Below are 15921 nucleotides of genomic sequence, written 5' to 3' on the forward strand. Positions count from 1 at the left end.
ATACCCCTTTTACACCAGAGCTAAAACCCGGGTTATTGCAGGGTTAACCCAGGTAGCTCCTTGGTGTAAAAGGGGAAAGATTTGGATTGCCAGGTCGAGTGACCCAACGATCCAACTCAGGTAACTAGCAGGGTTTAACACTGAAATAACCCGTGAAACCCTGTTGTGTAAACGGCACGATCCAGGTCAGGGTGACCTGGATCGTGCCACTTGCCTGCCGATTGGCTGGCCTCAGTGGCGCTTGGAGATGACGTCATCTCCAAGCGTTCTCTTCAACGTCGGAAAAGCCGGGTTTCTGCAGACACGGCTCCAGTGTGAATGGCGCCGACTCGGGAATATCCTGGGTCGGCACCGGCTAAATTCTGGGTCTGATCCGGATTGGAACCCTGTTCCAACCTCCAGGTCAGATCCAAAAGTTTGGTGTAAAAACTGTATCAGATATATTTTTCGCATTTGGATCCAGAGTTTTATTACTGGGGAAGTGGTTTGTTGAACAACTGTATTTTATTGTATTGTATTTTATTATCCTTTTGTATTTTATTGTCTATTTTGTGACTAATGGTGCATACACACTACACGATATGCTCCCGAGCGATATCGTGTAGTGTGTCCCCGGCAGGCTGTGCTCAATGTCGTTCATGACATTGAGCACAGCCGCTGAATGATATCATTAACGATATCGTTCAGCGCCGGGCTCTCTCCCCCATTCCCCAACATGCAGCAACCTGACGAGATCGTCAGGTTGGCCTGCATGTTAACCCGATGAGCGATGATGACGAACGACCCGCGGGAACGCGCGTCGTCATTATCGTTCATCGTTTTGGGATTAAAAATGGACGATAAAGTGGACGACTGAACGATAACGATATCGTTATCGTTCAGTCGTCCACTTTAATTGCCCAGTGTGTACCCACCATAAATGATTTGATCTGACAGCGCCTTGAATTGCTTAATATTTTTCTTGTTTTAAATTATAATAAACAATCCTCCAGTCCTCACCAAGTTATAACACCTGATAACTAAAGATTTTATCAAAATCACAGACTACAGCAAGAAACCATACGCGGAAATGTTAATACGCCTCATGGCCCAGGACCCTGGAGAATCAGCCTAAGCGGCAGTAACTAGAAGTAGTCATTTCCTGTATGAGATTAGCAGCCTAATACATCATTTTTCAGGCATTTCAGCCCAATCCTCTTTACAGCGCTGCTCCAGTACATTGAGGCTTGAGGGCGTTAGATCAGGCACATCTCTCTTCGCCCTATTTATCTCAATCCGCATCCCAGATATGGATGCCATGTGCTAAATTCGCCAGGATTCGCAATGCAATATTTGAAAATGTACCAAGAATGTATCAAATATCGCAATTAGGGACCGAGCTTGCGATAAAGCTCTGTCCTTGTGAATCCTTTTTGTATTGTTTTCGCAAAAAATACCTTGAGAGTGGTTCTCCGTAAGCGCTGCCCCCCCTTCCCCTGATAGTGGTTCTGCGCAAGTGCCCCCATCGTAACTTACCCTTACCTCCTTCAGTCGATTGGTGATCTGGCGTGAGGGGAAGCCCTGCCTATCGCCATCTCCAGGTGGCGTTATTATCACTATAAACCTGAATGCGGCGATGACTGCACTGTAGGTTATGCTCACTGACAGAGCGCCATTATATAGTCTGTTTTTCCTGGAATGGTAAATCCTGCATGTCCCCACAGATCATATACGTAGCCCGGAACCCTAAGGATGTGCTCGTATCCTACTATCATTTCTACCGGATGGCCATTGTCCACCCAGAGCCGGGGACGTTTGAGGAATTTCTACATGAATTTATAACGGGCACAGGTGTGTTAGTACAATATGTTTAATATGTGGTCAAGTGTACAGACCATTATCAACATGTCTAGTAGCATGATAAGGGTATGAATGAAAAAATATGTTGGTTATAGTATATGGTGTATTGCTGCCTGGTCTACATATAGCATAGCTCAGTCTCTTCACTGACATCATTGTATGAAGCATACTGTATTCACCTCTGTACAGTCTGATATCACCGACATCATTGTATGAAGCATACTGTATTCACCTCTGTACAGTCTGATATCACCGACATCATTGTATGAAGCATACTGTATTCACCTCTGTACAGTCTGATATCACCGACATCATTGTATGAAGCATACTGTATTCACCTCTGTACAGTCTGATATCACCGACATCATTGTATGAAGCATACTGTATTCACCTCTGTACAGACTGATATCACCGACATCATTGTATGAAGCATACTGTATTCACCTCTGTACAGTCTGATATCACCGACATCATTGTATGAAGCATACTCTATTCACCTCTGTACAGTCTGATATCCCCGACATCATTGTATGAAGCATACTCTATTCACCTCTGTACAGTCTGATATCACCGACATCATTGTATGAAGCATACTCTATTCACCTCTGTACAGTCTGATATCCCCGACATCATTGTATGAAGCATACTGTATTCACCTCTGTACAGTCTGATATCACTGACATCATTGTATGAAGCATACTGTATTCACCTCTGTACAGTCTGATATCACCGACATCATTGTATGAAGCATACTGTATTCACCTCTGTACAGTCTGATATCACCGACATCATTGTATGAAGCATACTCTATTCACCTCTGTACAGTCTGATATCACCGACATCATTGTATGAAGCATACTCTATTCACCTCTGTACAGACTGATATCACCGACATCATTGTATGAAGCATACTGTATTCACCTCTGTACAGTCTGATATCACTGACATCATTGTATAAAGCATACTCTATTCATTTGTACAGTCTGATATCACCGACATCATTGTATGAAGCATACTCTATTCACCTCTGTACAGTCTGATATCCCCGACATCATTGTATGAAGCATACTGTATTCACCTCTGTACAGTCTGATATCACCGACATCATTGTATGAAGCATACTGTATTCACCTCTGTACAGTCTGATATCACCGACATCATTGTATGAAGCATACTGTATTCACCTCTGTACAGTCTGATATCACCGACATCATTGTATGAAGCATACTCTATTCACCTCTGTACAGACTGATATCACCGACATCATTGTATGAAGCATACTCTATTCACCTCTGTACAGTCTGATATCACCGACATCATTGTATGAAGCATACTGTATTCACCTCTGTACAGTCTGATATCACCGACATCATTGTATGAAGCATACTGTATTCACCTCTGTACAGACTGATATCACCGACATCATTGTATGAAGCATACTCTATTCACCTCTGTACAGTCTGATATCCCCGACATCATTGTATGAAGCATACTCTATTCACCTCTGTACAGTCTGATATCACCGACATCATTGTATGAAGCATACTCTATTCACCTCTGTACAGTCTGATATCACCGACATCATTGTATGAAGCATACTGTATTCACCTCTGTACAGTCTGATATCACCGACATCATTGTATGAAGCATACTGTATTCACCTCTGTACAGTCTGATATCACCGACATCATTGTATGAAGCATACTGTATTCACCTCTGTACAGTCTGATATCACCGACATCATTGTATGAAGCATACTGTATTCACCTCTGTACAGACTGATATCACCGACATCATTGTATGAAGCATACTCTATTCACCTCTGTACAGTCTGATATCACAGACATCATTATATGAAGCATACTCTATTCACCTCTGTACAGTCTGATATCACAGACATCATTGTATGAAGCATACTGTATTCACCTCTGTACAGTCTGATATCACCGACATCATTGTATGAAGCATACTCTATTCACCTCTGTACAGTCTGATATCACCGACATCATTGTATGAAGCATACTGTATTCACCTCTGTACAGTCTGATATCACCGACATCATTGTATGAAGCATACTGTATTCACCTCTGTACAGTCTGATATCACCGACATCATTGTATGAAGCATACTGTATTCACCTCTGTACAGACTGATATCACCGACATCATTGTATGAAGCATACTCTATTCACCTCTGTACAGACTGATATCACCGACATCATTGTATGAAGCATACTGTATTCACCTCTGTACAGTCTGATATCACCGACATCATTGTATGAAGCATACTGTATTCACCTCTGTACAGTCTGATATCACTGAAAGCTTGCATGGAGTGCCAATGACCACAGAACGGACATATAGGGCGGAATTCAATTGTTTCCAGCCCCTATCGCGCCCCATGGAGCTATTCAATTCTTCCTCCTGTCGGCCGCGATCAGCTGCCAGCGCTACATTTCAGCTCGCAGCCCCAGGGGAATGAGAGCTGAAATGTGCGAAAAGTGACATGTTTGGGCACCCAAACATCACTTTTTGCGGTCGCGCCCAGCACTTTGGTCAGGTTTAGCTTCTTTACGTGGCTAAACCTGACCTCTATGGGCGCGATCAGCACGAAAAATGGCAGCAATTGAATAGCGGCCCGCGATCTCCTGTCGCTTTAGACGGGAGATCCGGACCGCGTAATCAACTGAATTCCACCCATCCTACTCTTTTGGATGAGGGGGCTGCCGCTGCTGCTGCCGAGAGGAGAAGAATCACTCCCCCTGGGGCTGCCTGTTGTGTATGTGACTGGCAGGTGGCGTTGCCAATGGGAAGCCACGTCCAGTCACTCAGTGTAACCAGTACAGTCACTGAGGTGGCAGATTTTACTGCTGCAGCCTCTAGGCCAGATCTGCCACTGATAAATTCCCATTCATTATTAATGTACTAATGACTTATATGTGTTTGCAGTTTGCTTTGGGTCATGGAGTCACCACGTGAAGAGCTGGTGGAAGATCAGACGCCAGAGAAATGTCCTCTACCTCTTCTATGAGGACCTATTAGAGGTGAGGTCTGAGAGGGTGACCCTAGGGCCACTCAGAACGGGCGCGGAACTAAGACACAAACGTGGGCCCCAAAATCGGTCACGCCATACCTGTGTTTATTGACACACTTCCCGTTACCTCCCCAAAAAATCGCCCTGACTGTCAATCACACTGAGAGTAAAAAGTGGCTGCGAGCAATTACGGTAACTCACCTTGACGCCTGCGCAGTTTACCGATAATCGCTCCATTGCATTGCATCAGTCCCTATAAACTGATTATTACATCTCCATTTCTAGATTACAATATGTACAGTATATGCCCATAAGATCGTTGGTATAAGGAGAGCGCTGCTGCGTTGTCTCCACGATGCCCCTTTGTGAAGTATCTGCTCTTTTTCCAAGATGGCTGACGGTAGCTCTTCTGCACATGTGTAGCGCCATCTTGCCACTGCGTTTGAGCGCCATCTTGCCATTGCGTTTGAGCGTCACGGTACTACACCGATTAGTAGTGCTTAGTTTCAAGGTGACCCCACATTATGCAGCATTACCTGCTACCATACATGTCTCCGCTGCATATTGGTGTATCTGTGCGTATGGCTGTACAATCTGTGCTCTGCGATAAACCCAAACTCCTTCTTACGCCTTAAATACTTCTTTCCACTGGTTACTATTTACCACGCGTGTACATCACAAAATCACTTATATAAAAAAAAACAGATATATACATAGGATGTAAGCTCTCACGAGCAGGGACCTCTCCCCCCATGTGCTTCTCTTTACATTTCCTTCTACTCTTTACTCCCCATAAGGGCAGGGCCGTAGAGAGTGCCGCCGGGCCCCGGTAAAGAGGGGGCGTGGCCTAATCGCGGGAGGGGGCGCTAAGCGTCGCTGCTCGCCGGGGAGGGGGCGCTGTGAGCCCCTCAGCCCAGCGCAAAGCCAGAGGGGAGCACGATCAGTGTGATCGCTCCCCCCCCTCAGGCAGAGGAGATTGCTGTGGCTGCTGCTTAGCAACTGCTAGCAATCTCCCACGTGCTGGGCTGCTGTGAGGGAGGGAGGCGGGAGGAAGCGTCGGACCTGGGCCCCGCCAGGCCCCTCTGGAAGCCCGGGCCCCCCCCCCTCGCGGTGCCTCTGCATAAGGGCACCTAACACGTGACTGCCAACTCCCGGCTGCTTATTGTGAGTGCTTTAATCGCTATTGCAGCAATGTATATAAGTCGTGTCCTTGTCCTGCACTGTAATGTACTGTAAGTTACTTGTTTCTTGTTCACTTATTAGTTCTATGTACTATGTAAGGCGCTGCGGCACACTTGTGGCGCCATATAAATAAAGGATAATAATAATACTTTCAAATTGTACAATCAGTGCCATTTCCCGGTATTGGGTATTAGGCACAATGATCCCTATGGCTATGAGCAGTTTCTGAAAAGTATCAGTGTGTTTTCATCAACAAGTAGATCTTACTAACTGCTTTGGGGCTCATTTACATGTGGATGTAAGTCAGTATTATGACACGCCTCTCAGATGTAGCAGTACACGCCCCTCACATGTATGACACGCCTCTCAGATGTAGCAGTACACGCCCATCACATGTATGACCCGCCTCTCAGATGTAGCAGTACACGCCCATCACATGTATGACACGCCTCTCAGATGTAGCAGTACACGCCCATCACATGTATGACACGCCTCTCAGATGTAGCAGTACACGCCCACTTTACCACCACGCTCGTAGGTGCTGCTTTCACACTCTCCCTGAAATGCTTTATCAAAAGTAGGCAAGTTCCTTACTTGAAGCATCCTACTTTACCAAGATGTCCACCGTTTGGTCTTCTGAGCATGCTCAGTGCCATCTTGTCATGGTGTATGAGCGCCACAGTGAACTTAGCTCCAGACACCCTGTCACATTATCCTGTATACGTCCTGTATATCCTGCATATGCTTGCAGCACTATTTTCATACAACACCAGCTGGTACTCTGTATGTTCCGCTCAAGATCCGCTCCATCCAGATTAATCAGTGTGTAACTGTGAGTGTGGCGGAACCAGTTCCTACTAATACACCTCGATAAACCTGACAACTGGTTAAGAACCTGGACTGTTTCGTGTACTTGGAATAATGTTGGCGTTGCTATGTAACTCTGCAGACCACCGCCAAATAGCACACACATAGCAACATCCATTACTCATTTATGGTCATTCTAATGGCCGTGTTATAGGTGTGAGTGGTTGCATACTCATTGGGGGCCATACTCTGATGAAATATCTACACCTGCCGTAGCTTAAAGTTTTGAACAGTGCGAGTGATGGTGGCGTCTAAAGATGGGCCGAGGATGATTTCAGCGTATATAGACACTTAGAGTGAGGCGTCCCAGTCCTGACACTTCCATATGCACGGATGTACACTGGGGAAGGCCTTTGTAGCAGCATTTGTATAATGTTGCAGACGAGCGATTGGCAATAGACCCAGACATGGATGTGGCTGCATCTGATTCAGAACCGGGCCCATTATCATCTTTCCCTTCCCAGAAAAATGGCTACCTGTGCGCACATTGGGGATTAGGGGGACATTGCTTCCTCACCTCTCTATCATTCTCCGGCTACAGGACCCAAAGCGTGAGATCAGGAAAGTGATGAAGTTCTTAGGGAAGGATCTGTCGGAAGACGTTCTGGAGAAAATCCACCAGCACACGACTTTTACGGCTATGAAACAGAACAAAATGGCCAACTACACCAGCGTTCCTACCTCAGTCATGGACCATACCATCTCTCCCTTCATGAGGAAAGGTACAGACTGTTCTCTCCAATCACGACGGAGGGAGCTCCGTCGTGCGCATGCGCCAGACGCGACGAGCGAAGGAAAGTCCTTCGCTCGTTGTGTCTTATCAAAGGGGGCGTGCTGTCGATGTTGATTGACAGCACGCCCCCTTTGGTGGGCATGCCGGGGGCGTGCCTCCCTGACGGGGGCGTTCCCACGGGAACGCCTTCCGTCAGAAGCCGGATAGAGCCAAAATCACTCCGGGGCTTGCGGTTGAAAACCTCAACCACAGGCTCCGGCTCACAGTTTCGATGGTCACGACCATCGCGGCCATCAAACTGCACGCTCGTATAGGCTGTGGGTGGTGACCTACAGCTATACGAGCGTCCAGGAGGACGCTCCATTTTTATGGAGGGCGGCCCTCATTCAGAGCGTGCGCTCTGCTCAGAGCGTACGGCTCTTAATGAGGGCCATTATTTTGACTAAAATAAAGTGAAAAAGGGTGTTTTGTGTTTTCACACCCTTTCCATTATTTTAGTATCACATATAGTTATTACAGGGCAATTGGAGTAGAATTCGTAAAATTCTACTCCAACCCCTAAGTATCACTTATTTTTAGTAAAGCAGATTGCATTTCCCATAACTGTAATGGGAAATGTGATCCGACCAGAGCTACTAAAAATAAAATGTGAAAAAATATCGGGGAAAGCCCTGTGATAATAACGCCACCTGGAGGTGGCGTTATCCAGGGTCTCCCCCGGTTACCGGCCTCCTGCCCTGCTCTAACGGGGAGAGCAGAGCCGGGAGTCGGTCCCAGTAATCAGCTGTGTGGTATAAACAGACCGCATCTGATTACTGTAAAAAAAAAGAAAAAAAAAATAGTAAAAAAAAAAAATTACTTACCTGACTCCAGGGACCGGTGATCGGCCCTCCGGTGATGACTCCCTTCCAGTCAGCTGATCTCCCATAGTGCACTGCTGCCCGGTCATCAGGTGATCGGGTCCCAGTGCAGTATGGGAGATCACCTGAGTGGAGGAATGGAGAACATCACCGGAGGCCCGGATCATGCAGGTAAGTGTAATTAAGGGAGTGGGGGGTTCGCGGGGGGTCTGCGATCGTGGGGGCGGGGCTTAGCACCGGGGACGGGGCTTAGCGCCAGGGGGGGTAGCAGCGACGGCAGGTCGGCACATGCGCAGGCACTTAGTCACTGTATTTTTTGCGAAAATACCGTGATAAGGCTCCGAAGGGGATTCTCAGGGTCAGAGCTTTATCGTAGTTATATTTATAGTAAATCCCTGTGATATTGTCTGAATTCGCAATTCGAATTCAGTCGTTAATATCACACTACAATCTGCATTCAATATGCGGATTGTAGTAAATAGAGCCCTGAGTGCTCTAAAGACAATAATGAATAATATAATATTTGAAACATTAATATTATTAATAGCCATGTGTGACAAAAACACTGGAAAGGTAGAGATATACAAATGTGCCCTAGGTTTTTAGCTTCTGCCTGGTAGGAGCTGAGTAGCAGCCTTGATTGCTAGACCACCTGTGAGAGGCTGATAAAGGGGGTGTCTTTGAGTATAGATAGAGTCGGACAGGCCAGGATTTACTTTTATGTTTTATTTATTTGTGCTGCTAATAAAACTAGCTGCGGTTACGAGAACCATGCTCCTGGACTGGATACTACTACCTGGCTGCTGCATGACAAGTGCAAATGTTTGCCCCAGGAGAAAGTACCCTTACCATGAAGAACATTTACACTTTGTAGTATATTATAATTATTTTCTTTATTGTTTTTACACATGGGAATAAATCGCATAGCCTTCAGATTCTTCATCCCAATTTCTCTATGTCCTCAGGAACCTGTGGTGACTGGAAAAACCATCTCACAATGTCTCAGAATGAAATACTTGATGAATATTATAAGAAGGAGATGTCCGACACTGACCTGACCTTCCGCTTCGAGGACTGATTCTCTGTATTACATCCTGTAATCCACATTAAGGTATCAAAGCTTGATGAGACATAAAATTGTGAGAGATAAATCACCAACCAATCAGCTTCAAACTTACATTTTATAGGCTGTGTTTGAAAAATGACAGTTAGCAGCTGATTGGTTAATGCTTTTTCTCCTCACAATTTTATCTCTCATCATGCTTTGATACATAGGCCCCTAAATGTAATATTTTCTCACTTAGATGACTTTGGGATTATGGAGCTGGCCACATCAGCACTTGGCCCTTCTTCCAAAATGAAGCACCTCTCACACCCAGGTAGAGAGACTCCCTCATACTGGTCTATTTGTTCAGCACACACTGTATTCCCTTTACTATTTGCATGCAAACTTATGGTGCGTACACATGGGACGATCGACAACTATATCGTTTTACGATCTCCCAGGTGTGCTGGATGATCAATATCGATCATCCAGCACACCACCAACTCACCAACGACTATAGTGATCCGCGATCAATGATCGCGGGTCCTATAGTAACCTGGTCGATATCGATCAGGGTGGCTTGCATGCACGGGCGATGGATGATATCGATATCGTCCATACGTGCCCGTGCATCGCAGGTCATTGGGCACCGAAAATTGCACTATATGAACGATAACGATATGATTGATATCGTTATCGTTCATATCGTCCATTTTAATCATACCGTGTGTACGCACCTTAGCTAAAAAACCTAAATTAACATATTACTAACATTGCACTAACATACTAATGTAGCACCCCTTTGATACACACCTCTTGTGTGATGCCGGGTACAAGTGATGCCCACGTAGTATGGGGTATATTTACTAAAGTGCGGGTTTTTAGAATTGGAGATGTTACCCATAGCAACCAATCAGATTCTAGTTATGGGCAACTAAAAACCCGCACTTTAGTAAATACAACCCTAAGACTCTTCTTGCTAGCTCTCTGTTTAAAATACAGACAGTGCACCCACCTGAATCTGCACAGACCTCAGGGGGTAATAAATGGCTCTTCTGTCCACCTGAGATCCATTCGGGAAACCTCTCCCCCAACACCTGTAACCTTTTATACTCAACTAGTATATACCACACAAGGATTATTGCTAAAACCACCACGGTATATTTATTACATATAGTAAGATCGGTGGCAACGTTTAGACTATCAAAAAGATAGAACATCGGGGACCGGAGTGTAACTTTGAGCAAAAACGATAAAACACAATATAGAAGGTAAAAGAGATTATAGAGACAAAAAAAGGACAAAATCGATGAAATAGCACCGATAATTGAAAGAAGTTCCACAGTAATCGATACACAATTCACTCCAATCCACCTGTTGACTCTAGACACCACAATACAATCCAACCAGGACCAAATTACTAATGGTATAGTAATTATTCAGCTTATTCCACTTATAATACTCTGCACTTTCTATTTTAATCTCTTTAAGAGCTCCAAAAGCCTCTCTGCTCAATGACACACGCAAATAAATAGTACAATATTATATCATTGTGAGTTGGATCTGTCAGTGGGTGCCGTAGGCGTTGGCGCGCATACAATATAGAAGTATAATTGTAGACTTTGGCCAACAACGGGACTGACTTTGAGTTGTACCATATGCCGATGTTTTCGGGTTGAGTGATAATCGCCAATGTGCGCATGCGTCACGTGGCAGAGTCATCAAGGTACATTACCCTAGTTACGCGCAGCGACTATTTACTTGCTGTGTGATTATAGCCGTAATGTTTAGCAAGACTGCAAAACCATCGGTAACATAGAGTACCACCGCAGCCTCACGCGTACTTACACAAGCCCTGACCTTACTCAGGAATTACTAACCTCATGAGTCCTGCGTTTCACCGACCACCCCTCCCCCCGTCACTTCCCCCAAACGGTACTTCCTGTCAATCACTCTGCAATGGGTCTGCGTAATCACTGCGATCTAAGTCTCGATCGCAACAGCTGGTTCGCACACGCCCACTGCGATGCATGCGCAGAACTCAATCAGCCGATTGCGTACTTAAGCAGTTGCGATCCTTGCTGAATCAGGCCCTGAGTTCCTTATATTTTCCCAAAACATGGTCCGATATCCATCTCCAATATCATTCGCTAATAGTATGGTCCTGAATCCTGTCACTAAAGCACATTGCCTATAGTGACATTTGCCTCCTCCCTCTGGATCTCTTCTTATGTTCATATTCTTATTTGAACCTGAAACGTTTACCTCTGTAACACTGCAATGATCTTCCATCTCCTTTGCTGTTGTACAGCCAATACTCTGATTCCTTCTAATATCCGATACCCATTTGGATTACTGTGACCTGCTACTAGCAAGCCTCCCTGCCTCTAATCTTTTCTAATCATTCTTCATCGCACTCCATCCAGAAACGTTTGTCCTCACAGATTGACCAACAGACACACGTTCTCTATAAATTCCTTTCCTGGCTCTCTATATTGTCTGCGTATTCTAAGAATAAAGCTTTGTTGCTTCCCAAGTTCTGCCCAATGTCCTTTGTTTAGATTAGGTATATTTTGTCGACATTCACAACGACATGCAGCATGCTTGGCATGCCAACATTTACCACGTTGTCATTCATCAATAGAATGTCGCCTAAACTTTCCTGGTGGTCCAGCAGTGACTTACCTAACACATTGGATCCGACAGCTACAGTGATGTCTTTTGGGTCAGACAGTCAGCTGACGGTGAGTTCCGGCTGATCCTGCGATAGTTCTGATAGCAACGTTAACCTATAACCCTAATCTTCCGCCCCGCAGCCTAATCCTAAACCTCTACTCCAGCAGCCTAACCCTAACTCTCCTCTCCCACATACTAACCCTAACCTGCAGCCTAACACCCCCCTCCAACAGACTAACCCTAACCTTTCCCCTGCAGCCTAGCCCTAACCTTCACTCCCAAAGTCTATCCCTAACCCTCCTCAACACTGCCTAACCCTACCCTCCTGCAGCCTAACCCTAACCTTCACTCTTAAAGCCTAACCCTCCACTACTGCAGTCTAACCATCCCTAACACAGCCTAATCCTAACCCTCCCCGCCAGTTGCCTAACCTTCCCCTCTCGCAGCCAACCCTAACCCTCTGCTCCCCGCCAGTTGCCTAACCTTCCCCTCTCGCAGCCAACCCTAACCCTCTGCTGCCTCCTATCCGTACAGTGTAAGCACAGCCTTAGTATAGGGACGCCCACTGCTGCCTCATATCCGTACAGTGTAAGCACAGCCTGAGTATAGGGACGCCCACAGCTGCCTCATATCCGTACAGTGTAAGCACAGCCTTAGTATAGGGACGCCCACTGCGGCCTCCTATCCGTACAGTGTAAGCACAGCCTTAGTATAGGGACGGTCACTGCTGCCTCATATCCGTACAGTGTAAGCACAGCCTTAGTATAGGGACGGTCACTGCTGCCTCATATCCGTACAGTGTAAGCACAGCCTTAGTATAGGGACGGTCACTGCTGCCTCATATCCGTACAGTGTAAGCACAGCCTTAGTATAGGGACGGTCACTGCTGCCTCATATCCGTACAGTGTAAGCACAGCATTAGTATAGGGACGCCCACTGCTGCCTCATATCCGTACAGTGTAAGCACAGCCTGAGTATAGGGACGCCCACTGCGGCCTCCTATCCGTACAGTGTAAGCACAGCCTGAGTATAGGGATGGTCACTGCTGCCTCATATCCGTACAGTGTAAGCACAGCCTTAGTATAGGGACGCCCACTGCGGCCTCCTATCCGTACAGTGTAAGCACAGCCTGAGTATAGGGACGCCCACTGCTGCCTCATATCCGTACAGTGTAAGCATGGCCTTAGTATAGGGACGCCCACTGCGGCCTCCTATCCGTACAGTGTAAGCACAGCCTTAGTATAGGGACGCCCACTGCTGCCTCATATCCGTACAGTGTAAGCATGGCCTTAGTATAGGGACGCCCACTGCTGCCTCATATCCGTACAGTGTAAGCATGGCCTTAGTATAGGGACGCCCACTGCTGCCTCATATCCGTACAGTGTAAGCATGGCCTTAGTATAGGGACGCCCACTGCTGCCTCATATCCGTACAGTGTAAGCATGGCCTTAGTATAGGGACGCCCACTGCTGCCTCATATCCATACAGTGTAAGTACAACCTCAGTATAGTGACGCCCACTGCTGCCTTCTCCTATCCGTACAGAGGGCCTGATTCAGAGCCGTACGCTATTTGCGCTCGCTCGTTCAGAAAAAGGGGCCGGCTATTTAAATTGAGCGCTCGCTCTTTGCGGTCTGTTGACGCCTCTATGTCTGAGCGAGCGAACAAAACATGCACTCGCTATTTTGTAAAGACGCCCCCTGGCCGCTCGCATCCTACGTCATCTCCGCTATTTTTTTTATTAATCGAGTACACCGAAAGGCGTCTGAACTGCTCGCAGTGCTTGTGGTTGGATTTTCCACGGCAAAGCTGTTACCACCCACAGCTTATGCGAGCGTCCATGATGATGGTCGCGATGGTCAAGACCATCGCGACCGTCGGGCTTGAGATAGGTTCTGTGGGCCTGATTCAGTGCCGGACACTCTGACCAGAGCGCTCGCTCTGAATCAGGGCCCTCCTCCATGAAAATGGAGCGTCCTCCTGGACGCTCGTAAAGCTGTGGGTGACCACCCACAGCTATAGCGAGCGTCCATGATGATGGTCGCGATGGTCAAAGACCATCGTGACCATCGGGCTTGCGATGAGACCCTGTGGTAGGGTCTCGCTGCCGCAAGCCCTGGAGTGATTTTGGCTCTATCAGAGCCAAAATCACTCCCACTGACATCACTACTGATGTCAGTGGGGCCGGACCCAGACGGTAGGCGTTCCCATGGGAACGCCTCCGTCTGGAAGCCACGCCCCCAGCACGCCCACAAAGGGGGCGTGCTGTCAGTCACCATCGACAGCACGCCCCCTTTGGTGCGAGACCCCGAGCGACGGCTACCCCGTCGCTCGCCGGGTCTCGCGCATGTGCACGACAGAGCTCCCTCCGTCGTGCGCATGCGCATTAGGGCACCATCGACCCGCTTGCGAGCGTCCTGCGGGACGCGAGCGGGTCTGAATTAGGCCCAGAGCACAAGTAACAATTAGCAACACAATTTTCCATACACAGTATAGCTGGGAAGGTGAAGGCTGTCATAGAAGTGCTAGAGAAGAAGGCTGTGAGACAGTGGGGAGGAGGACCCTGCTCCTAGGAGCTTACAATCTAGGGGAGAGGGGAGACGGACAGGTGACATGAGGCATGAGTGTGTAGAGGGGGACCTGAGTGCAGGAAGTAGGTGAGGTAGAGATGGCTGAGACAGGAGGGACAGATACTTGTTGTCACGGTTATGTGGTGTAAGGGTATGCATTGATGAACAGGTGGATTTTCGTGCACGTTTGAAGCTCTGCAAGGTCGGGGAGAGCCTGATCGAGCGAGGAAGCTCATTCCAGTGGAGGGGGGCTGCACGGGCAAAATCTTTGATACGAGCATGAGATGAAGTAACCAGGGTGGAGGAGAGGTAACAGTCATTGGCAGACCGGAGTGAGCGGGAGGGAGTGTGTAAGGAGATGAGGTTGGAGATGTAGGGAGCAGTGGAGTTAGAGAGGGCCTTGTATGTGAAGGTGAGGAGTTTGAAGTTTACATGATCTGTCGTTCCAATGCGTCGGAATTGGCTAGATCGTGTAAAATATCGCTATGTGTGTGGGCAGCTTCGGAGAGTTGTTAGTATGTATACAGGGATCTTTGTGCCTTGTTTCTTATGTCCCCCTCATAATGTCTCCAGTCCTGCTCCTGCCCTCCTCCGCGCTTTCCTCCTCATGGGCATCTATGCCTCAGCACACACAGGGGGCAGACAGAGGATTCTGCCTCCCACAGCAGACAACCCCTCAAGAGAAGGTATAATGGGTTATTATTATTATTATTATTATTTATTATGTAATGTAGTTGGTGGTATTAACATAATCTTGTGTGGGGTATTAAAGTATGACAGTGGGGGAAAGTAACATAATGTAATTTAGTAAGGGGTAGTAATGCAATGTGGCAGCCGGTGGAGGCTATATATGTAATGTAGGGGATGGTGGAGACTATTAACGAACAGTGGGGGCCATTTATGTACGCAGTGGGATATACACATAAATGGCCGTCTGCAGCTTTATTAGAGGTAAGTAATGTAAAAAGAGAGTCTCTGCGGTACAGAGAAATGCACAGGATGCCGGCTATGTTATGGCGGAGAGCAGGGTAAAATAAAATCAAGCTCCTCCCCTCAGCAGTGGAAGAGGAGGGCGCCAGTAAGCTGAGAGATAGAAGACATGCCAGTGGCGGAGGGG

General features: G+C 47.0%; 1 protein-coding gene across 1 annotated transcript in view; it reads left to right on the plus strand.

The window, feature by feature from the left end:
• Positions 1-12058, plus strand: part of LOC148476876 (sulfotransferase 1 family member D1-like) — a 33815-nt gene extending 21757 nt beyond the window's left edge. Inside the window, exons 5-8 of the mRNA XM_088457507.1 lie at positions 1704-1830; positions 4788-4882; positions 7463-7643; positions 9480-12058. Coding sequence (XP_088313633.1) covers positions 1704-1830; positions 4788-4882; positions 7463-7643; positions 9480-9592 — 516 coding nt within the window. The 3' untranslated portion in view covers positions 9593-12058. The remainder of the gene's footprint in view (positions 1-1703; positions 1831-4787; positions 4883-7462; positions 7644-9479) is intronic.
• The last annotated feature ends 3863 nt before the right edge of the window (positions 12059-15921 follow it).

The sequence above is a fragment of the Taudactylus pleione genome, unplaced genomic scaffold (genome assembly GCF_031769625.1).
Source record: "Taudactylus pleione unplaced genomic scaffold, aTauple2 ptg000762l, whole genome shotgun sequence".
Lineage (NCBI taxonomy): Eukaryota > Metazoa > Chordata > Amphibia > Anura > Myobatrachidae > Taudactylus > Taudactylus pleione.